General features: G+C 39.9%; 1 protein-coding gene across 3 annotated transcripts in view; it reads left to right on the top strand.

Annotated features, from left to right (window-relative positions):
• ARHGAP25 (Rho GTPase activating protein 25) overlaps window positions 1-22,122 on the top strand; it is a 98,364-nt gene extending 76,242 nt beyond the window's left edge. For all 3 annotated transcript variants that reach the window (XM_007521260.3, XM_060187169.1, XM_060187170.1), the window contains 6 exons: window positions 4,744-4,876; window positions 8,525-8,598; window positions 11,936-12,057; window positions 12,807-13,003; window positions 17,975-18,507; window positions 21,271-22,122. In XM_007521260.3, coding sequence (XP_007521322.2) covers window positions 4,744-4,876; window positions 8,525-8,598; window positions 11,936-12,057; window positions 12,807-13,003; window positions 17,975-18,507; window positions 21,271-21,478 — 1,267 coding nt within the window. In that variant the 3' untranslated portion in view covers window positions 21,479-22,122. The remainder of the gene's footprint in view (window positions 1-4,743; window positions 4,877-8,524; window positions 8,599-11,935; window positions 12,058-12,806; window positions 13,004-17,974; window positions 18,508-21,270) is intronic.
• The last annotated feature ends 1,518 nt before the right edge of the window (window positions 22,123-23,640 follow it).

Genomic DNA, 23,640 nt, shown 5'->3' with positions numbered 1-23,640 from the left:
TGTACGTGCTGCTCTGGGCATGCATTAGGTTAATAACTGAGGGTGCTATGCTTACAGCAAGGCAACAAATGGAGTTGTAACTGGAATGCGTCAGGTATGACCATCAAATGTAAGGGCCCTTCAGCAGAATCATAAATCCAGTTTCATTATCGGGCATCTGGTCAACTAGACCTGCTACCTTTATATTCTGTTTTTCTTGTATTTAATTAAGTTTGAATTGACCAAAAGATTCATATGAGTTTTAATTAAAGCAGAGAGAGAAAGTATAGACGTGGTTATGGGGATTGTCAAGTATCTGCCTTAGATCTGAGCTTAAAATTGGCTTGGTGGAACCAGTATTTGATTCCTATGAGATGTTAGGGGCTGGAAGAAGAAAAGTTATCACACCCTGTCATGACATCTCCACACCCCAACTGAGGGGTAGTTTCTACATTCAGACACTGGAGGTCACCAGAGGCTCTTAAGGCATCTCCCAGGGCTTACTCAAGGGTTCACAGGAGCCTTGTGGGTTCCATCTAGAGCCTTCAACATGGGAACATGGATCATATCATGATTCCGCCATGGCCCCATCTCCCTCCCTCCCAGAAAAAAAATCACTTAATTGAATGAAGGGAAAAAGCAAGAACTTTTAAATGGTAGATTTTAGTGTAGGTATATCTCGTTCTCATTAAACTTGTAAACATGCACCTAAAATTATTTTTGTTGAGTATCTATTGGACTGAATACTGCAGGCACACAAGACTAGTACACTTGAGTTTGACTTCTGCAAGAAACAGTTGAGCAGACATGCCTGAACACATCAGTGAAGGCCAGAAGGGTGGACAAAGCCATCTGGAGGCTTTGACTAATTTCTAGCATATCAGGTATTGAAGGAAAACACTACCTATGTCTTGACTTGTTATTAGTTCTTGACTAAAATGTGTATATTTAGTGTTGGCAAAATAGCTCACCTGGAGTTCTAGCCTGGCCCTCACCACATAGGAGGAAGCTTTAGTACTATGATAGCTTTCCCTGTCTCTGTCTTTCTGTCTCGGTTTCTATCTGCAAAAATTGGTCTGAAGAGGTATAAGTGCAGATGAATACAAAAGGCAAAACACAATTGTATTTAAGGGAATCCTATTAAGTTGATGGAACAGAAGACTCTTGGAAATGAAAACTTATCTTATAATCCTGGGAAATTTAGCCTATAACAGTAACATCTGAGCTATTCTGACTATAGCAGGGGCACAGATACCGGAAAAAAAAAAATAAACAGAATGGCTGTGGGACTTTCAATGTGATAAGTATAAGATGGAAACTAGGTGATACTGTATGAACTTAGAACAGGGGCTTTTGACACGGTCTGGTGGATTTAGAAGCCCCCCTCCAAGGAAGTGCCATTTATGCTGAAGCAAAATAAATAAGTATGATGAGATTGCCGAGTCAGGTAGCATCGATCCTGGAATCTTTCTGTAGGTGTGTGCTCTAAGATGATTCTTAAGGGCTAATCATGTTTTTACGTATAACTTTAAAGTACTATGTTGTATAATGCCTTTCTCTTTTCTAATTTTGGAAATTTCTGCTGTCTTAACTTCTCCTAATTGAACGATCAAATAGTTTATTTCATCATTATATCTCCTTTAAAACAGTTTTTTATTAGTGATTTGATATTGATTTATAAAATTACAAGTAACAGGGGTATAATGCCACACCTTTCCCACTACTAAAGTTCCCATTCTCTTCACTGGAAACTATTAGTTTTATCCAGATCACAGATATAGGTTGGCTATTATTTTTATTACTATCTACATATATATATATATATTTCCCCATTTTTTTCTATGATCTTTCCTTTTCTTCCTTTCTAAGTCACATCTACTACTTCTGGGTGGCCTTTTTTATTTCTTCTCTCTGAATCCTCATGAAATTGCATTTCAGAGCCCCCTTTGGTTATCTTTCCCCAACAATTACCCCTCTGGGAGTGTGGACCAAAATTCTTTATGGAGTGCAGAAGGTGGAAGGTCTGGTTTCTGTAATTGCTTCTCCACTGGACATGGCCATTGGCAGGTGATCCATACCCCCAGCCTAATTATGTCTTTTCCTAGTGGGATAGGGTTCTGGAGAGGTGAGGTTCCAGGACACACTGGTGAGGTCATCTGCTCAGGGAGTTCAGGATGAAATCATAGTAGCATCTTCAACTTGGTGGCTGTGCCTTAGTGAGTTTCTTTCTTTCTTTTTTGTCTCCAGGGTTATTGCTGGATCTCAGTGCCTGCACTACTATAAATCCACTGCTCCTGGAAGCCATTTTTCCCATTTTGTTGCCCTTGTTGTTGCGCTTGCTATAGTTGTTTTGTCATAGCTGTTATTGTTGTTGGATAGGACAGAGAGAAATTAAGAGAGGACAGGAAGACAGAGAGGATAGAAGATAGACACCTGCAGACCTGCTTCACCACCTGTGAAGCAACCCCCCCACAGGTGGGGAGCTGGGGACTTGAGCTGGGGAGTTGGGATCCTTACGCCAGTACTTACACTTTGTGCCATGTGTAGTTAACCCCACTGTGCTACCGCCCAGCCCCCTAGTGAGTTTTTAATTTTATTTTATTATTTTTAAAAGAAATCCTGGTTGAATTTTGTTGGATTTTTCAGGTGATTTTTCCTTTTTTTCCCCTAGTTTATGAGAAGAGTAATCTGAAATGGCTCCTATTCCATAGCCACACCTCCAGAAGTCTCCCTAAAAAATCCAGTTTGAATGTATCATTTATACTGTTTTTAATTTTTATTGCCACCAGTGTTATGCCACTGTGCCCAGCAGCCATTTATTCTCTTTTTGTCTTATATTGTCCTTCCCTTCCTTTCCCTTCCCTTCCCTTCTCTTCCCTTCCCTTCCCTTCCCTTCCCTACCCTTCCCTTTCCCTTCCTTCCTTCCTTCCTTCCTTCCTTCCTTCCTTCCTTCCTTCCTTCCTTCCTTTTTTCCTTCCTTTCTGATAGAAACAGAAAGAAATTGAGAGGGAGGGAAGAGAGAGGAGAAAGAGAGATACCTGCAATGCTGTTCTACCATTTGTGAAATTTTTCCTGCTGAAGGTGGGGACAAGGATTGAACACATGTCCTCAGGCATGGTAGCATGGGCATTCCCCTGGCTGTTTGGCCCTCTCTTTTATTTCTCTTAAAAATATGTATCTACTTATTATGAAAGAAGGAGGGTGCACGCAGAACGCTGCTCAGCTGTGGCATATAGTGGTCCTGAAGTATTCACCTGTGGTCTCTGATACCTCAGATACGCAACTTCTGTGTCTAGCTGGCTTAACTATCTCCCTAGTCATTATTTTTCTCATTCCAATTTCTTTGTTTCATTCATTCATTCATTCATTCATCCATTCATTGATTCATTCATTCAAGTCTGTGTTCTGAGATTCAGAGGTTGTGCCAGGCAAGGACAATGCCCTAGAGAATGGAAGTCTAAAGACAGGAAGTAGACAGAAGCTGAGCAGACTCCTGTCAAATGAAACTGGCTTGAAATCTAGCAGCGAAATCAGGAGAGAGGCTCAAAGAGAATAACTGCACTTGGATAGTAGAACTGAAGGTATTTGAGAAAAAGTGAAGGGTGAGGTACAGGCACCAGGTAAACAGCTAGCTTCTAATTCAGACCAACAGGTGAACTGCAATGTCAGGACTTGGAAAACCCACCTTAGAACTTCATGAGAATATTTCACAAAGTGTCAGCTGGATGTCTGTCTGCCATTTTCTTGGGAATTTCTCATGTATTTTTGCAAAAGGATTTTGCCCAGGGATATTTTTAAGCAACGATTCAGTGGTGAGAGCTTTTCCAGAATCCTCACATTAAGTGAGTGGTCCCCACCCCCTACTTCCTAAGGGCAGCTGTAGACCACAGACAGGGCTCTGTGCCAGTTCCTGTTTTCTGTTTGAGGTAGTAAGTTCACAGGCAGTAAGGAGGGGGCTTTTTCAGAAGACAACCACTGATTGTCAAAGAAATAATTACACCAAACATCAAGACAAAGCTTTACAGATAGTCCTAGTCTCTGACCCCCCTCCACCACCCCACCCCATACCTTCCTCCATTTCCTCCCTAAATCTACCTTTCCTGCCTCTCTACAAGGAGATATCTCCACATTCCAGTTTTATCTTCCCCATTACTGAAACAAGGGAAACCACTCAGAGTGAACCTGTCCCACATGACAGTGTCAGGATGCTTCTAAGAATACCATTTTTTTATATACAAAGTAAAACTTGGATTAGATGTGGTACATTTCACCAAAGCAAAGGACTCTGGGGAAGGAAAGGAAAAGGAGTGGAGGGAGCTTGTGGGTTCTGGTACATGATGGTGAAAAAGGACCTCAGTTGGGGGTGAAAGTGTTTTTCAGACATCAATCATGGCGAAATGGGAAAAATTAATCTTTATTTATTTATTAGATAGAGTCAGCCGGAGGTAAGGAGGAGATAGAGAAAGGCAAGGGAAAGCAGTGAAGACTATAATGGCTAAAGAAAGTTTAATGGAAAAGTAGACCAAGAACTTTCTGTGGAGTCAGCTGGCTGGAAGAGAGCAAGGAAAAGTGTTAGCGGTAATTATTCCAAAAAGGAGAGTTATTAAATATTATCTGATCTAGTACAGCTTTGTCACACTCTACTCTTCTGTATATTACCTTCTCCTTGGAACCTGGGATTCAATGAGTCATGAAACTCAGAGAGAGGAGCTAGAGAGAGATTTGGAATATCACTCTCAGTGGGCCTTGCTTATTTTCTCTCAGAGATACAGATGTGCACACCGTGGCCTCCCTGTTCAAGCTCTACCTCCGAGACCTGCCTGAACCAGTGGTACCCTGGGGCCAGTACGAGGGTTTCTTGCTTTGTGGTCAGCTCATGAATGCTGATGAAGCAAAGGTTTGTATTGCCTTAGCATGGCTTGTCCTTCTTTGGAAGTAGGTGATATTTTATGAACACTTCTGTGACAGGCACAAGGGATTACCCCTGCTCCCTATATCTTTTATCTAACCGGAACTTCCTTATGGGCCAAAATTGGATGGAGTAAATAATGGTGGAAATCTTCATGAGATAAAACACTTTGATAAAGAATTGTACCAACATCAAATAGTCTGGAGTCACTTTAAAAATAGTGGAAGGAGAATGCTTCTGAAAGGTTGGAAGCAAAGGGACCTTGTTGAGACCTGCTGGGCACAAGGACAAGAAAGCAGGAGAGGGGGCGGGGTGGTAGCACACTGGGATAAGTGCACATAGTGTAAAACACAAGGACCAGAGTAAGGATCCCCATGTGAGCCCCCCAGCTCCCCACCTGCAGAAGGGATGCTTCACAAGCAGTTTAGCAGGTCTACAGGTGTCTCTCCCTCTCTCTATCCTCCCCCCTCAGTTTCTCTCTGTCCTATCCAACAACAACAGGGGCCGGGTGGTGGCTCACCTAGTTGAGCGCACATGTTACAAAGTACAAGGTCCTGGGTTCCAGTCCCCTGTCCCCATCTGCAGGGGGAAAGTTTTGCAAGTGGTGAAGCAGGGCTGCAGGTGTCTCTCTATTTCTCTCCCTATCATCCCCTTCCTTTTCGATTTCTGACTGTCTCTATCCAATAAACAAAGATTTTAAAAATTAAAGTTAAAAATAAAAATACAACAATAACAACAACAACAAAATAAATGGAAAAAAAATGGATGCTAGGAGCAGTGGATTCATAGTGTAGGCACCAAGCCCCAGCGATAACCCTGGAGGGGGAAAAAAAAAAAAAGAAAAGGAAAGGAAAAGAAAAAGAAAAAAGCAGGAGAGAGGTCAAGCTGCAAGGTCCATGATACTGTGACTGTCACTACAGAACCATGTCAAAAGCACTTTCTTCTAAAATGATAAACAGAAAAACCTATAATGAAGACCAGAATTTACTTTTGATCTTACATTGGGCAAGTTAATGCATTCTCTAAATGTCTGGCCTAAACGTGGATATAACCCATCAAATTGTTTGGTCTGGTCCTGCCAAGGCAATTGGAGCTTTTCTTAGCGTAACATGAAGTGCTAGTTTTTAAGTAGATAATTTTGTGTGGCCTACAGATGATGTTATAAATATTTGATGGTGCTTGGTAGAAAAAAAAGTTTCTTCACTACTGTATGGATTTATTTATTTAGGCCAGTAGGAATTTCTACACTGATAAACCATTGAATAATTGGTGCTAGTTATTATGAACCACATGTGGTGACTAGACACTTGAAATATGGCCCAGGAGCTAAATTTCTAGTTTAATTTTATTTAAACATAATGATTATGTATTGTCATGAATAATGACAGCAGAATTTCACACTATCATCTGATATTCTCAGATTATTTTTTTAAATCATGGGATAAGATCCTGGTGAGGTATTGATTTAAGGGAGGGGTTAGTATCTACTCTAATTCAGTTTGCAATATAGTATGCTGCACACACACACAATCTCTCCTTCACACACACACACATACATTATTACACAAGAAAAATTGATCTGATATTTCAGCTTTAGAAAAAAAGATGGTGATGCTGTAGTTATTTCTCAACACTAAAATTAGGTAAACTGGTATGATACAGTATATTATTTTTTTAAAAAAATATTTATTTATTCCCTTTTGTTGCCCTTGATTTATTGTTGTTGTTCTTTCTGGTGTCGTCGTTGTTGGATAGGACAGAGAGAAATGGAGAGAGGAGGGGAATACAGAGAGGGGCAGAGAAAGATAGATACCTGCAGACCTACTTCACTGCCTGTGAAGCTACTTCCCTGCAGGTGGGGAGCCAGGGGTTTGAACTGGGGTCCTTATACTGGTCCTTTTGCTTTGCTGCCATGTGTGCTTAACCTGCTGCGCTACCTCCTGACTCCTGATACAGGATATTCTGTACATCATTTGCAGATTTTTGGAGAGGTTAAGAGGTCATGAAACATCCTAATTTATACAGTAATATCATCCTTTTGCCCTTAATATCATTTCACAGAATAGGGTTTAAATGCTGGTTAAGAAGAGACATTTTTTTTTCACATGACATTTAATCATACAGGTCCAAGTAAAGTAAGGGCATGAGGTACATGAATGACAATAGGACAGTAGGACAAATAGGACAGTAGGACAACCCCACAGCACTGAGCTTCCTCACTTGAGACCTCTTTCTCTGAACTTGTCCCTGTCTTATCCCATCTGAGGTGTTCTAACCTATGACAGTACAAATATAAATGGGACAGAAGGGCCACAGCTTCCTTACTGGTGACGCTACGGCAGAGACATTAACTGTGAGGGGTGGGTCTGTAGCAATTTCAGCAAAGAATTCAGTTGACCTACCTGAAGAGAAAGGAATCCAATATGGAGACTCTTTGGATAAAGAGGCTCTGTACCAAGTGGCTGCATTTTCAAGTGGCTACAGGTGCATTTTCTCTAGGAGTGTGGCTGCTCAGGGATGAGGACTGAGGAGTTCCTGAGCATCTTGTTTGAATTCCCATACTTTCACAAGCATGATGCTGCAGATGATGACAACATACCCAACAGGCAGATGTGGCTGAAAAGACAAAGAAAAGCTTCTTGTCCCCCTCACCCAGCACACACATTACTTACCCAAGTGTCACAGGCTCCATAGAGCTTGCTCAATCTGACCTCTCACCTGTTTTCCAGTTACTCAGTCCTTCCTTATGTCCAGCAGGTCTTTGCAAGGTCATGTTGCTTGAAACACTTCTCAGAAGTATCCTTTGCATACTCTTTACAAAATAACTTGAGAGAATTTGATTAGTGCCCAACTCTTCATTGGAGTGTTACATATTAATTATTTATGAAGCTAGTGATTGAATAAGAATTGTCAAGTAGTCCTTGACTGAAAGTAGCTTGAATCTGAGAGAATGACATGATTGGACAAATAAGAATTGCATTGTACTTGCTTTATTTTCATATTTCAAAGTGACTTATTTACAGAGGCAAGTAATTATATTTATTTAAGGCCTATATAAATAAAGTTTTAGATAATTGTGTTTGGGATCCTTGGTTGATATTGAGTAGATATTAGATAAATAGATGGCAAATATACCTATATAGACACATGGATATAAAGGCAGATTTTCTGGCATTGAGAGCACTACACTTATTTCTATTTGTTTCTATTAATCAAGACTATTAATAGTCTTGATACCGAAAAAATTACACTGTACAGAATCTATGAGTCTCTTCATATTATTTTTGCAACTTCTTATTTACAGTTATTCCAGTAAATACTTTATTTTACCAGAGCATTGCTTTGTTGTGATTTATGGTGGTGTGAGGGATTGAACCTGGTCCTCAAAGCCTCAGGCAGGAAAGTCTTTTTGCATAACCATTATGTTATCTCCCCAGTTCACTACATAAATACTTTGAAAAACCCTGCAAAACTATGAGTGCATGTGTAATATCCCAAGTGCTATTTCTGCATAGATATACCAATTATGTAAGAGGTTTTTATCCTTGGTAAGTTAGCAGGCTCATCTACTGATGTTAGAAATCTCCCAGTGTGTTCAAATGGTTAAGACAAATAAAATTGCTTCATCTCTTCCAGGCTCAGCAGGAGTTGATGAAACAGCTCTCCAGCCTTCCTAGAGACAACTATAACCTCCTGAGCTACATCTGCAGGTGAGGCCCTGGGTACTAGCCACACAGCTGCCTATTCTTCTTCTTCTAGCGTTTGCCCTTCTTCCGTAGCCAGTCAACAGCGTCAGGTTGAGCCTGATGTCTGCTTGTTGCTGGCTTTGAAAGTGACTGGGATCCATGTGGATTCAGTCGGCTAGGAAGGATCGTCAGTTTCCCCAATAAATGGGTACTCACGGGATGCACCACGAGAAGGTCGATCCAACAGCTGCGTATAATAGCAGGAAGAAGCCTCTGTCTCTAGGACTTCAAAAATGCTGATCCAAATCTTTGGAAGCTCAACTCTCTGTGTAGCACTGAAGTAGTTTCCTGGGTTGATCAAGATTAGTTAGTTTTTTGCTTTGTTTTTCAATGAAGTAACATTTGTTTATAATATTATATAGGTTTCTTTTTTATAAAGATTTTATTTGTCAATTAATGAGAAAGACAGGAGGAGAGAGAGAAAGAACCAGACTTCACTCTGGTACATGTGCTGCCAGGGGTTGCACTCAGCACCTCTTGCTTGAGAATCCAATGCTTTAACCACTGCACCACCTCCCAGAGAACAACATTATGTAGATTTCAAAAGTATATACTTAAAAGGCAACATCTGTGGATAATGTATGTACACATATACTTCTTTTTTAATTAATCAATTAATTAATTTAAAAAAGGAGACATTAACAAAACCATAGGATAGGAGGAGTACAACTCCATACAATTCCCACCACCAGATCTCTATATCCCATTCCCTCCCCTGATAGCTTTCCCATTCTTTATCCCTCTGGGAGTATGGACCCAAGGTCATTTTGGGTTGCAGAAGGTGGAAGGTCTGGCTTCTGTAATTGCTTCCCTGCTGAACATGGGCGTTGACTGGTTAATCCATACTCGCAGCCTGCCTCTCTCTTGCCCTACCTAGTAGGGTGGATCTCTGGGGAAGCGGAGCGACAGGACACATTGGTGGGGTTGTCTGTCCAGGGGAGTCTGTTCGGCATCCTGCTAGCATCTGGAACCTGGTGGCTGAAGACAGTTAACATGCAAAGTCAAACAAATTGTTGAACAATTATGGACCTAAAGGCTGGAATAGTGCAAATGAAGTGTTGAGGGGGTACTCACTGCAGACTTTTGCGTACTTTTGCTTTCAGGTATATATTTTGCCCTAGTTTATGGATATGTGTGAACATATGCTCTATCTCACGGGACCTGATCTATATCTAGGTTTTGGGACTTTGTTAGGAAGTGAACCACCTGGAATGGAATTAGAGAATACCATGAAAGGAAAGGTCTCACCTGAGTAATGAAGCTGAAGGGTTGTCATTCCACACCTGAGGTCTCTGGACACAGTCTGAAGTGAAGCATGCTGAGGTGGCTCTCATTGCGTTGATTGAACATATACTTCTTTATACTTGTTACTAGATCTCTAGTTTTCATTTACTAATACATAGTTAGGCCCTTTCACTCATTGTAACCACCACCCCCCTCCCATTTGCCCTCTGGGAACCACTATGTGGCTTTTATGGTCTAAAAGGTTTTTATTGTTTTATTTATTTAATTCATTTGTTTCTTTATATCATATGTGAATGATAATTGGGTTTTTTTCTTTCTCTTTTTGATTTATTTCACTAAGCATAATGATCCTGCCTCCATCTATTTAAAAAATATTTTATTTATTTATTAATGAGAAAGATAGGAGGAGAGAGAAAGAATCAGACATCACTCTGGTACATGTGCTGCCAGGGTTCAAACTCAGGACCTCATGCATAAGAGTCCAATGTTTTATCCACTGTGCCACCTCCTGGACCACAGTTCCATCTGTTTTTCAAATTGAAGGATTTCATCTTTTTCTTATTGTTGTTGTTATCTTTAAAAAAAAAAAGCCGTTAACCAGTTGACTTACTTCATTAAGCATAATGACCCTGGTTCCATTTATTTTGAAAACTGGAAGAATTTCATCCTTTTATTGTTGTTGTTACTATCTTTTAAAAAAAAAAAAAAAAACCATTAAGCAGTATAAACAGTAATTTCACTTTTAAATATTTATTTTTGAAACAGAGTGAGAAGAGAGAGGGAGGAGGAGAGAGAGAACCAAAGCATCAATCTGGCACATGTGTTAAGTGCATACAGTATTATGCTCAAGGATACATGCAGGATTCAGGTTCGAGCCCCTCTCCTCACCTGCAGTGGAGATGCTTCACAAGCAGTGAAGCTGGTCTGCTGGTGTCTGTCTTTCTCTCCTCTCTACTTTCCCTGCACCTTTCAATTTCTGTCTTGTCAGATGAAAAGGAAAAAAAGTGGGAAATGGCAGACTCATACAGGCAAGGAGCCTCAACTACAATCTTGGCAGAAAATAAATAATTTATAGTAGTATCCATATTATAAAAGTGACACATTTTTATGTGTAAACCAGGAAAATGCCATTATCATAAATAAAAAGTGAAAAATTACCCACCATCTCCTCTTCTGGAAAAAATTCCTGGTAATACTCAGGTGTGTTTTCTTTGGGAGGTTTCTCCTGTCTGTGATAGCTATTTACATAAATCAGTTTAAATGTAGAGGAACACTTATTTATGCTAAACTGGACTCTTATGTAAGTATTTGTATCTGATTTTTTTTAAACCTAGTGTTGTTACATTATGAACATTTTCTTCTATCACAATATGAGAATATAAATGACTCCTTAACATCCAAAAATCTTTTCTTATTTGAACCAATCACCGTTTATGTGACAATTTCTCTGTACTTTGGAATTTTGTTAGCTCCAGCCTATCCATTGCATGCTTTGGTTGATCATTTTTATATTGGTCTTCATGCTTAAGTGGGAAGAATTATAGTAAAATTTTGTTCTGAATTATTGAGCATTTGGTGAGAATTTGAAGTGCTGGTTGTTGTAACTGGAAAATAAGTACAAGGAAGTACCACAGATTGCAGTTTCCGTCTCTGAAGACTTGGCTGGGTTAGGTGTGGAGAGAGCCTTGGACCTCTCCAAGGAGTCTACAAAGTCATAACAAGGGGGAGTCAGATACACATTTTAGTCCATCCAGTCTGTGCCTAACTCCATAAACTGGATCCTGACTTCTGCTGATGTGACTCCCCCAAACCTCCAGACCAAAGCTGATACCAGAGAATGGGTGACCCCCACCTGCCTTTTTTTTTTTTTTTTTGCATCTTCAATATTTCAAGAAGATTCAAGCTGGGTTCTTGTGGGGAACAGCAGATTGATTGATTGATTCCTGAGACCAAGAGCAACAAATTGGGATCCATCTCTAAGATTGTATTAGAATTTAGAAGTGTTTCTTCTGTCAACTTCCTATGTCCTATTCTGGGATTTCCTGACTGCCCACAGGTTCCTACATGAAATCCAGCTGAATTGTGGTGTGAACAAGATGAGCGTGGACAACCTAGCTACTGTGATTGGTGTGAATCTCATCAGGTCAAAGGTGGAGGACCCTGCTGTGATCATGAGAGGTATGGCTGGTCCCATGGCACTGGCAGGATCAGGACAAAACAACCATAACATTGCTGCTTTACAGCTGCCAAGCACTTGCAGCTGATTATCCTGTGTGAGATATAAATGCATGTGAAGTAGGTGAGGCAGGAATCATGTCCATTTTCCAGATCTTGGTGCAGTAGAGAGGTTAAAGGCTTTCTCAGCCTCACACAGTAAACTAGCACAAAATGGCTGTTGCTATTTGTTCTTTTATTTCTTTGAAATACCCTGAGCCAGAGAGAGCAAGCAAATTTCATTTTACAAGTCAACTACAAAAAGGCTACTTAGAAAGTCTGTGTTGGAAAGACTTCTGAAACAAGTGTATAAACTTCCTGGTTCAGGGAACAAAAGAACTGCCATAGGTTGACACAGGGAACTGATGTCTACCATGATTGTGGGGAGTCAGTGGCTCTGTCTTCACATATATCATACTGAGGATCAAGCTAAGAGAGAAAGTTATTTTCATTTTATCTATTAGATTGCCTGTTTCCTGAGCAAAACAGTCCAGAGGACTAGAGGATGAAAAGAAACCTTTTCCACCTTCCTTCCATATTCCCGTTCCTACTCTATCTCCACTCCCCCCAGTGTCTTAGCCCAAGTAGTTAAGAATGTTCCTATAAAATGGAAAACAAGATCCTTTTAGTTCCAGTGGTCTTAGTGGATACCCCTGAGAACTGCCTACCTCCTGTCCTGTACCTCAACTTTATGAATCTCTCTCTTCTTTTAGGGACTCCTCAAATCCAAAGAGTGATGACGATGATGATCAGAGACCATGACATTCTCTTCCCCAAATCTAAGGATGCACCCCTCTCACCCCCTGCTCAGAAAAATGACCTCAAGAAAGCTCCGGTGGCTCGAAGCTCTGTGGGCTGGGATGCCAGTGAAGATCCCCCAATTTCAAGAACAGACAGTTTCAGTAACACGGTAAGGTTCAGTCTTCCTTCTTCCAACTGACTCCTCTTTTAGCCCAGGCCGTTTCATGCAACAGTTGCCCTAGGAAGGTGGTTTGGGAAGTTCAGGATGATGATGTGATAATGAACATAGATGATACAGATCCAATTGAATGAAACATGAAAACCTCACCTCTTTCAAAATGCAGTCTTCGCTGGCATCTTGGAATGGGGTTAGTGGTATGTGTGCTAGTCACCTAAGGACTGTGCAGTAGGACCGTTCAACCAATATCCACTTTAAAGAAGAAACCCATTCAAACAATCCAGAGAAGCTCATTGAAGGAAATTATGTATGTATTATCTTGTAAGTGACTTAACATGAGTTGCTGAAAGTTTGGGATGGAAGTCCGGAGAGAACTGGTTTCTTGTTAATCTATGAAACATGATTTCTTTTTTTGTTTGTTTGTTTTTTAAAAATTTATTTTCCCTTCTATTGCCCTTGTTGTTTTTCATTGTTGTTGTAGTTATTATTATTGTTGTTATTGATGTTGTCATTGTTAGATAGGACAGAAAGAAATGGAGTGAGGAGGGGAAGACAGAAGAGGGAGAGAAAGACAAGAGAAAGACACCTGCAGACCTGCTTCACTGCTTGTGAATCGACTCCTCTGCAGGTGGGGAGCTGGGGGCTCAAACCGGGATCCTTTCCCAGGTCCTTGCACTTCGCGCCATGTACGCTTAGCCCGCTGCACTATTGCCTGACTCCCGCATGATTTCTTTCTTAAAGTATGTAATGTGTTCATGTACTATTTCTCATTCATAAACTGTGTCAGCCCCCTCATTTGTAATGAGGAGTTGGGGCTCACGTTCCCAATGTTGAAAAACTCTGAAACTTCTGAAATTTAGATTCTTTGAGGGCAGTAATTTACAAAGGTCAAATATTTTCATATAAACATAGAAGCAAATATTTTTATTAGTGATCTAATAATGATTAACAAGATTGTAGGATAAGAGTGGTACAATTCCAGATAATTCCTACCACTAGAGGTGCTAATTCCACCCCCTTCATTGGAAGCTTCCCTATTCTTTATCCCTCTGGGAGTATGGACAAAAAATTTTTATGGGGTGCAGAAGGTGGAAGGTCTAGCTTCTGTAATTGCTTCTCTGCTGGGCATGGTTGTTGGTAGGTCGATCCATAGCCCCCAGCCTGTTTCTGTCTTCCCCTAGTGGTATAAGGCTTTGGGGAAGTGAGATTCCAGGACACATTGGAGTGGTCATCTGCCCAGAGAAGTCAGGATGGCTTGATGGTATCATCTGCAATTTGGTGGCTGAAAAGTACTAAGATAAAGCAGGTCAAAATGTTTAGTAATCAGGAACCTAAAGACGAGAATAGGGCATGTGGAACTAAGGGTCTTGGTGTGGGAGGATGCTAGGTTATCTATTTTAGGTATATTCTAAGAGGCCCATGATTTTAGTAATTTTTTTAAAAAAAAATTTGTATTATCTTCATATATATATTGGATAGATATAGTCAGAAATTGAGAGGGAAGGGGGTGATAGAGAGGGAGAGAGACAGAGAGACACCTGCAACACAGCTTCACCACTCACAAAGCTTTCCCCTTACAGGTGGGGCCCAAGGGCTTGAACCCAGATCCTTGCACATTGAAGCATAGGTGCTTATAACCAGGTGCACCACCACCCAGCCCCCTCTAGTAATTTTTGACTAGGCCTGATAACTAACGGAAAGATGGTGTCAGAGTTGAGAACAGGGCTAGGAAGCTGGATTGGAGCAAACAGTAGCTCTCAAATATGAAGAGAATATATAAATATTGTTAACTGTAGACCCCATCAATCTGACCTTGGGCCCATATCTATTGATTAGAGGCAAATGTTTTTTAAAATAACTTGCGAACTTCATATGTAGCAACTTGGCTGCCCATGTTTCACAAAGAAATGAATTTAAAATTGCTGATTAGCTCATTAGTATAAGTTAACTATATGACTATGAATCCTAGGGATGATTAGGAAAGTACTGAGGAAAAAGAAGGTAGTGGTTTTGATTCTTCTTAGGTGGTGTCTGTCTGGCCACTACTCTAAAATTAAATTGTGTAGTGTCCAACTCTGTCTTTTACCACCTTAGTATTTGGGAAAATATCTCACATAGGCAAATAATTTTAACAGTCCTTGAACGTAGCTCCCCAGACCCCTACCCCACTAGACAGAGAGAGAGGGAGGCTGGGAGTATGGATCATCCTGCCAACACCCATGTTCAGGAGGGAAGTAATTAGAGAAGCCAGACCTTTCACTTTCTGCACTTCAATAATGATCCTGTCTCCATACTTGTAGAGGGATAAAGAATAGGAAAGCTTTTCAAAGGAGGGGACGGGATAGGGAGTTCTGGTGGTGGGAATTTTGTAGGATTGTACCCTTATTATCCTGTGGTCTTGTCAATATTTCCATTTTATAAATAAAAATTGAAAAGAAAAAGAAAGTAGCTATCATTTGCTCACTTGACAAATTTCTGCTGTCATAACAGCATGAGTAGCTACTGGCTTGTGCTATGCTCAGAAACTTAAATAGAATACCTCAGGGGTCCTCACTGACTCTGCAGGGCAGAATTTACCATTCACATTTGATGGCTTATTTGCTAGTATTCCTTTATGCAGAGTTCATGAGTTATTTACTTCAAAATCAACACCTAGAAGTTGAGTAAGAGGATGAATAGATTTTTTTTTTCTTTTCCAATGTCGGTATCACTTTATTGAGGACATTCTGATTTACAGATTTTTTTTTTTTGTATTTCTACAAGTAAATAGATTTGTAATGTGTAATTTTAATTAAAATTGTTAATTAGAGCTTGTACCTTTTTGTACTTGTGCTATCGACACATACAAGAACCTGCCTCTATATTTTTACCTGCGGAGTGTGTTGTCATATGTTGGAGAGGTTGCTCATCTTTCATTGAGAACTGATACTTGAGCAATCTTAATATTAATTTGAATTTTTCCCTCAACCATCTTTTCTTATAAGTTAGGGTGTATTGCATTTTCTTCTGCAGATTATCTGATCTTACACATTAGGCATATTTATATTGGTTGTCAATGTTTTTGTTCTTAATCTGTGAATTTTATATATTAGAGAGAGTACCCTACTCTCTGAAATTTGTTTTGTAATTTGTTTGATTTTTTTATTTAATGCTCCAAATTTTTATAAGTATCAGGAAAATAGAGTTTCATGTAAAAAGGAAAATAAGTAACAATCCAATTTTGACAAATATAAGAGGTCCAAAAAATGTCTCAGGTATATAAAATATGATGTGTCTAGGAAAAAATTAGAGAACATTTAAACTACTTACATTAATGGGAAGTATTGATCTATTTGAAGCAAAACCATTATGTATTCCTCAAAACTTACTGTCTTGAAAAATACTCACATTTCAGTTATATCTGATATTTAGAAATCTAACCATAGGCAATAGGAACATTTTATAGACTTAACTATTCATTCCAACTTTATTTTTAAGAGCTCCAAGTGCTATGAAGTACATATTTAAAACATATATATTGCTTTATACTTTTTGAAAGCTTCAAATAATTCTAAAAGATTGAAAGGAAAATTATCTTACTTTCTACAAAGCACCAAGACCAGACTGGATATGTGAAATTCCATATAGGATATTAGTTTAAAATATCTGGGGGTTCCATTCATTGAATATGCTTGCAAAGAATGCAGCTCTTACCCACCTGCAGGGGGAAAGCTTCATGAGTGGTGAAGTTATGCTGCAGGTGTCTCCCTCCCTATCACCTCCTTCCTTCTCAATTTTTGGCTGTCTCTATTCCATCAATAAATATATAAAGATAATAAAAAAAATAAAAATAAAAAGAACGCAACTCTTTATATTCAGTGTAGGTTTGGACACCCAACATCATGGTAGAACAGCAAGTGGAGATTTTGTTTATGTAATTAACTTGAAAGTCATTATCTGAATGTCTCACAGCATATAACTCTTACTGAAGCCAGTACAAACTATCTTTGCATCTTGATTGTGTTCTTTTTTTTTTCCAAGCCATTTTTTTTTATTCATAGTGGTTTACAAGACTATAAGATTATAGGGCATATTGTTTCACGGCATACCCACCACCAAAATTCTGTGCCTCCACCCTCCCAAAGATAACCACCATTGTTCTCACAAAGTCTTAAATACTTTATGCTTGCTTCCATTTTTATTGTTTATTTGTTTTTCTTTTTTTCAAGTTGATGTGTATCAGTTCAGTGGTTGTCTTTTATTTCTCTCACTCTCTGTCTTTTATTCTCATTTCTGTATTTCTCAAATTTCCTACAATGGTTGCATATTCTTTCTTTTTAATTTTTTTAAATTTATAGAATGGAGATATTGAAAAGACCATAGGATAAGAAGGGTGTAATTCCACACAATTCCCACCACCAGAACTCCCTATCCCACCCCCCCGCCACCCCCCCCACAAAGCTCTCCTATTCTTTATCCCTCTTTACTTCCCTAATCGCCTCCAGTTCCATTCATTTGCTCCAGAAGGACACAATATCATCTTTTTTTGGTTTTTCAGACACTTTTGCCAGTTTGTCTTTTTTTTTTATTCATCATGCATGTAGTAATTTCTTAGTGTTTTTCTTCTTTTTTAACTGGGGTGGGTAGTCATTGAAGCTCCTGTGGGTTTAATTTATTGAACTTTCATTTTATGCCTTTGTGTTTTGAACCATAGTTTGGAAAGCCTCTTCATTCAAAATCCTAGTTTAGGACACATACTAAGTAAGATTTGAGTTTAGTGCATAAGTTTGTTTTAGTGGAATATTCTTTTGAAAAAGAATATGCTGCACAATCAACTGATGTGACAAATTAAGAATTGAACTTTAAGTGAAGAGTGTCATGGATGTGCAGCTAGGAAATACTTTCTTTCAAATCTCTTATCTTTTCCTTGGAAACATGATACATGGAAAGAATTCATGTAACAACCATGACCATTTTTTCTAGACCAGTGACTCTGACACAACTAGCCCCACTGGACAACGGCCAAGTGGTGATTGTCTAGAAGACACAAGCACAGTCCCCAGGGAGAAGCTAGGAGATTGGAAGCTGCAGTCACGAAAAAGGACTCAGACGCTCCCTAACCGGAAATGTTTCTTGACATCAGCTTTGCAAGGTGCCAATAGCAGCAAAGCAGAAATCTTTAAAAGTGAGTTCTGGTCATCTTCTTCAGAGATGAAGATTGGGGAAGGGCACAGGAGAACAATGTCTCAAGATGTGCCCAACTTCTCTGACTCCCAGCGGACTTCCACCTATGATAATGTCCCTACCCAGCCAGGGCCCCCTAGGGATGAAGCAGGTGTATCCCCTTCCCCTGCCTGTGACTCCAAAAGAGATACTCCTGCCAGTCCACTCTCTGAAACTGGGCCTGGGAAAAAGGACTCTGGAGAAAAGGACCTTGAATCTTTGCAGAGGGTGGTCCAGGAACTACAAAAGGAAATAGAAACACAGAAGCAAATGTATGAGGAACAGATTAAAAAGTAAGTTACATGGTGTACTGCACCAAAGTAAAGGTCTTTAGGGGTGGGGGTGGGGGGGGTTCCAGGTGAAGATGGTAAAGGAAGACCTAGTCTTGGGGTAAGAAAACGGATGATATACATGTACCAATGACTGTATTTACTGTAAGCCATTAATTCCCCTCTCCTCCCTAAAAAAAAGTAAGTGATGTATGGAGGGATCCTATGCAGCCACTGGTTTCCATTCATAGAAGCAATAGGGGTTGTTTTCATCTGCCAAAGAAGTGGCATCATTACAGTGTTAGGGAATATAATAACCCATAGAGGTAGGAAAGGGGCAAAGGGAGTAATGAGATGACAGATCATGAAAACCCTAAGCTATTTCATTTTTGAGATGTTAAGCATATAGTTGAAGTAGCTTAAGCAACTATTTCATAATAGTGATTGTTTCAGGATTGGTATGCCTGAATGAGTGAAAATGAACTTAAGGGACCGGGTAGTGGTGCACTTGGTTGAGTGCACATGTTCAAAGTGAAAGGACCTGAGTTTGAGCCCCTAGTCCCCACCTGCAGGGGGAAAGCTTCACAAGGGGTAAAGTAGGGCTGCAGTCTCTGTCTCTCTCCCTCCCTCACTTCTTCCCTTTCCATTTCTGATCGTTTCTATCCAATAAACAAATAAAGAAAAGGAAAAAAAAGGAACTTAAAATCTTTCGATGTTATTTACTTTTCACAAATGTTATTGAGCACCTACAAAATGCCTGACACCATCCTGGCTGTGGGGAGCAGCACTGAGTAAAATGAACAAAAAGCTCCTGTTACTACAGAATTTTTTCCTCCTAATGAAGACAAATAGATAGCACAATTAATTAAAACATATGCTATTGGGAGAAATGAAGCAGGGCAGGCACTTGTAGAGTTTTAAAGAGAAGGAGGTTCTAACATTAAGTGGGATGACCAGGAAGATTTTACTGAGATGGTGGCAGGAAAGGTAAAAGGCTAAAGGAGATGAGGGAATAATTCAGGTCATGTCGTGGGAAGGAACACACCAAGAAAGAAAACCAAAGCTACATAGGCCAGAAGGACAGGACTGGTGTGATCATGTACCACTGGCTGAGCTGGGAAGGGCTGGAACAGGAGAAAGGGCAGAGAAGTGCAGAAGACCATAGCTTAACCTCCTCTGGGAAGTCTGAGTTAAACAGAAATGATGAATGATCCCACCTGACTGAAGTTTCATTTAATTGCCAGCTTCCAGTTGAGCTCAGATTGTAGGATTTAGGGAGAAGTAAGGGGGCAGAGAGACACTTACTATGTTACCATGTCACACAGATCCCTAAAGTACTTGAACACAGTTTGATTTGGGGAGTAGATTAAAACAACAACAACAGCACTTTTTTAAAATTGTTTTTATACCACTGAGCTTTCATGGAGGAAATTTCAATCCAGCTTGGCCCATATTGACACTAATCAGGAGGCTATGAAATGGGAACACATGAAAGTATCAAATTACAAATACTTTTCAGTCCATTAAGACTCAGATAAGTGGAATAAAGGTTCCTGTGATCCCTCATCACTTGTTAACAGGGGGAGGGTAGGTGTGGGGGCAGGAGTGGGGTGCCCGACTAAAAGCAAAATGTAGTTCCTTTATCCAAGAGCCTGAAACTAATCATGCATAGAACTGAAAACTTGGAGGCTATCTTGGCAGTAACAAACAAACCTGAGAACAGACCACTGCTATATTCTGCAGTGGAGTCACTGACAATGTCAATTAAGAGGGGGCTGTCATAGGGTAGCTACTGCTCCTGAATGGAATAAAGCCTCCTGAATTCACTCAGCAGGAGAGCTTCCCTGATTTATTTTGTTTTTGCCTACTCTAAAATTTATGCTTTAAACCTGATCATTGAGATTCAAACCTTAGAAAGGTTCACAGATTCACTCAGATTCTCCTTCTTCATTGAAATCAGTAACCAAGATCTAGCACAGGGTGTCACTTGAGATTACCTCCAGATTAAGTGGGGAATTTGAAGAAGAAAACTAGATTTGTAATGGGAGGGCCAGAAGAAGAAAACTTTCTTTAACTTAAAGAAAAAGTAGGCAGGAGTAGACAAGACTTCAAAGAAGGGCTATTATGTACAAAATGGACTCTTGAAGATAAAATTCAGGTAGGTACTCAAATGCAAATTTGTCTCCAAACAAAAATGGCCAAGCCAATGGGTATGGGGCCAAAGAAGCAACACCTTGAAGAAGGAAATTCATACCATCTCCCCCAGTGGCCTGAAGTTCTATGATTTAGTTTTAAAGAAATAATAAAAGCATATGAATTTTCACTCCTAAGTGTTATTTGATACAACCTGACAGGGGGTGGTGGGGAGGGGGTGCATTCTGGCCTTAGACTAAGATTTTGACCAGTGGCAATGAAAATACTGGGTTAATAAATTTCTCTTGAGCAAAGCAGATGCAATATGGGGTCAGGGTAAAATATACATATTTTAGAGGCAGTCACTTCTTTGAAAGACTCTAGTGTCTGTTTAAAGATGCAACATATAATATGATATGAAAATAATTACATTATATGTCACAAGATGGTATTAAATGACAAGGGAAGAGCCTAAACATGCTTCAAGCATTAGAGTTTACTAAGAAGTCCTCACAAGGGTGATGACACTTAAATTAGAGGTACGGGATGGATATAAGACTCGTGATGTGGAAAGAGAAATAGAGGAGGTTGTATGCAGAGGTGAAGGAAGATCAAAGCACAGTCACATTCTCTTATTCCTTTCCTTCCTTATAGCCTTGAGAAGGAAAACTATGAGGTCTGGGCTAAAGTGGTACGGCTCAATGATGAACTGGAGAAGGAGAAGAAGAAATTTGCTGCCTTGGAAATCAGCCTCCGAAATGTAGAGCGCTCCCGGGAGGATGTTGAGAGGAGGAACAAAGCCTTAGAAGAAGAAGTCAAGGAGTTTGTCAAATCGATGAAGGACACTAAGACAGATGCATGAGGGTCCCCCCAAAAACTGCAGGGACAACCCACAGAGACTCCGTTCTGCTCTCTTACTCCTTTGCTCTATGCTACCCAATGATGGGGGAGCAGAATTGCTCCCCAAGAAAGAGAAAAAAATTGGGAGTAAAGCATCACATTTCCCAGTAAAGAAAGCAGTGGAGTTAGCCAGACTGGGGACATGTATGAGCAGTATGTCCTTTCTGGCTATATTCAAATGGAAAGTATTATTCCACAGTGGTCTCAGGAGAAGTGAATGGACTCTAGGACTGGGTGCCTGTGTCCATTAGAAATACTGAAGGCCACATCTCAGGATCTGGGCAACAGGATTGGCCCAATGAAGGTGGAAGTAGGGTTATTTTCTGTTTTGAGCAACTCATATAGTCAAATGACCTCAAGATGCCTGCACATAGAGACCAAAACAAACAAACAAACAAACTATATTCAGCTCTTGAGTTCTCACTGTATGCTGTGTCTTTATCTGGGGGGGGGGGACTGCACATTCCACCCCCTAATTTTGCCATCCTTATCGTAAGGCACATGCTCCAGGGGTTGGAAACTAGAACTGTACTTATGAAAGTAAAGCAGATGATAAAAATCAATGTTTGAATAAATCAAAGCAAAAAATGTCTCAAAAAGTAAGATTATTGGTAATTCATACAATGCTGTTGTAAGAACTGGTAAAATGTCCCTCTTTGGGGGAAGAAGTACCCTCTCTGAGCACATGATGTGATGGAATCAGGCTGGATTCCAGGACATACTTGCATGTCAATGGCCACAAACAATTAGTAAGGTAGGCCTGAAGGTAAAAATGGGACTGGGGAGCTGGCTCAGTGATAGAGGTCATGATTTGCATATGTGAGGCCCTACTTTTTTCATTTTTTATTAGTGATTTAATATTAACAAAATTATAAGATAACAGAGGTATAATTCCACACCTTTTCCACCACCAGAGTTCTGTGTCCCCACTCCCTCCCACTGGAAACTGCATAAGTTCTCCCAAGATCACAGACTATTATTTCTATATCTATCTATCTTTATATATATTTGCCTTTTTTTTTCTGTGATCCTGTCATCTCTTCCTTTCTAAGTCACACCTACTATTTCTGAATGTCCTTTCTTATTGTTTGTTTCCCTTTTCTCTCTTCATAACTGGTATGGTGCACTGATTGCACTGGTTTAGTTGAGGTATAACAAGGTAAGTGATCAAGAGGCATCTGGAAGTACAAGCAAAGTTCCAGAGGTTCCAGAACTGGGAGAAATAAGGATTTTAAAGAGAATGGGAAAAGGTTCCCTAAAGCCTTGGGATTTAAAAAAACAAAGGGCAATAGATTACTATTATTATTATTATAACCAAGTTAGTTGGGAGCTTATTTTTCTTTGAAAGTCCCATGGTTGGGATTTATGATACTATAATTGACTTCACCATGCTTTATGTCATTTAGTGATAACTAGTAATAATATCTTAGATAGTGATAGGAATGAATGATCCTCATCCATCTGTTCTAAGGTAATTTAGTATTAAAACAAAATAAAACAAACAAAACTTCTTATATTTCAAACTGCTTAAACAATTTGAGCCTAAGGTCAGAATTCAGTTTAAAATTTGATGCATTAAACACTTAGACTAAAGAAATATATACACAAGGGGCAGGGCAGTGGCATACCCAATTAAGCACACATTTGTTTATTGTTATCTGCCTACAAGAAACACATATAGCAGTCGATGAAGCTGCTCGATTCACCATCAGTGGATTCGATTTAATATGCTATAATCTCCATCCTAAAAATGGCCGAGCCATCTACGCCAAATCGTGTCTTGCGGATGTTTACCATACGGCCTCTTCGACCTTCTACGACTCCATTACTATTGGAACTATTCAGCTCATCAACGTATATAAGCCTCCCAGTGCCTCATGGGATAATGAGGTCCTGCCTAACCCGAATCACCCAGCCATTTACGTTGGAGACTTTAATAGTCATCACCAAGACTGGGGATATTCCTCCACTCGTGCTGACGGCTCTATCTTAGCCGACTGGGCTTCAGCGAATGACCTCTCCCTATTATATGATCCCAAACAGCCAGGCTCTTTTCACAGTGCTAGATGGAATAAAGACTCGTCACCTGACCTGTGCTGGATTAGCACAGTCAATGGCCAAGCC

The sequence above is a fragment of the Erinaceus europaeus genome, chromosome 3, assembly GCF_950295315.1.
Source record: "Erinaceus europaeus chromosome 3, mEriEur2.1, whole genome shotgun sequence".
In the NCBI taxonomy this organism is placed as follows: Eukaryota; Metazoa; Chordata; class Mammalia; order Eulipotyphla; family Erinaceidae; genus Erinaceus; species Erinaceus europaeus.
This window is presented reverse-complemented; position numbering and strand designations above follow the sequence as displayed.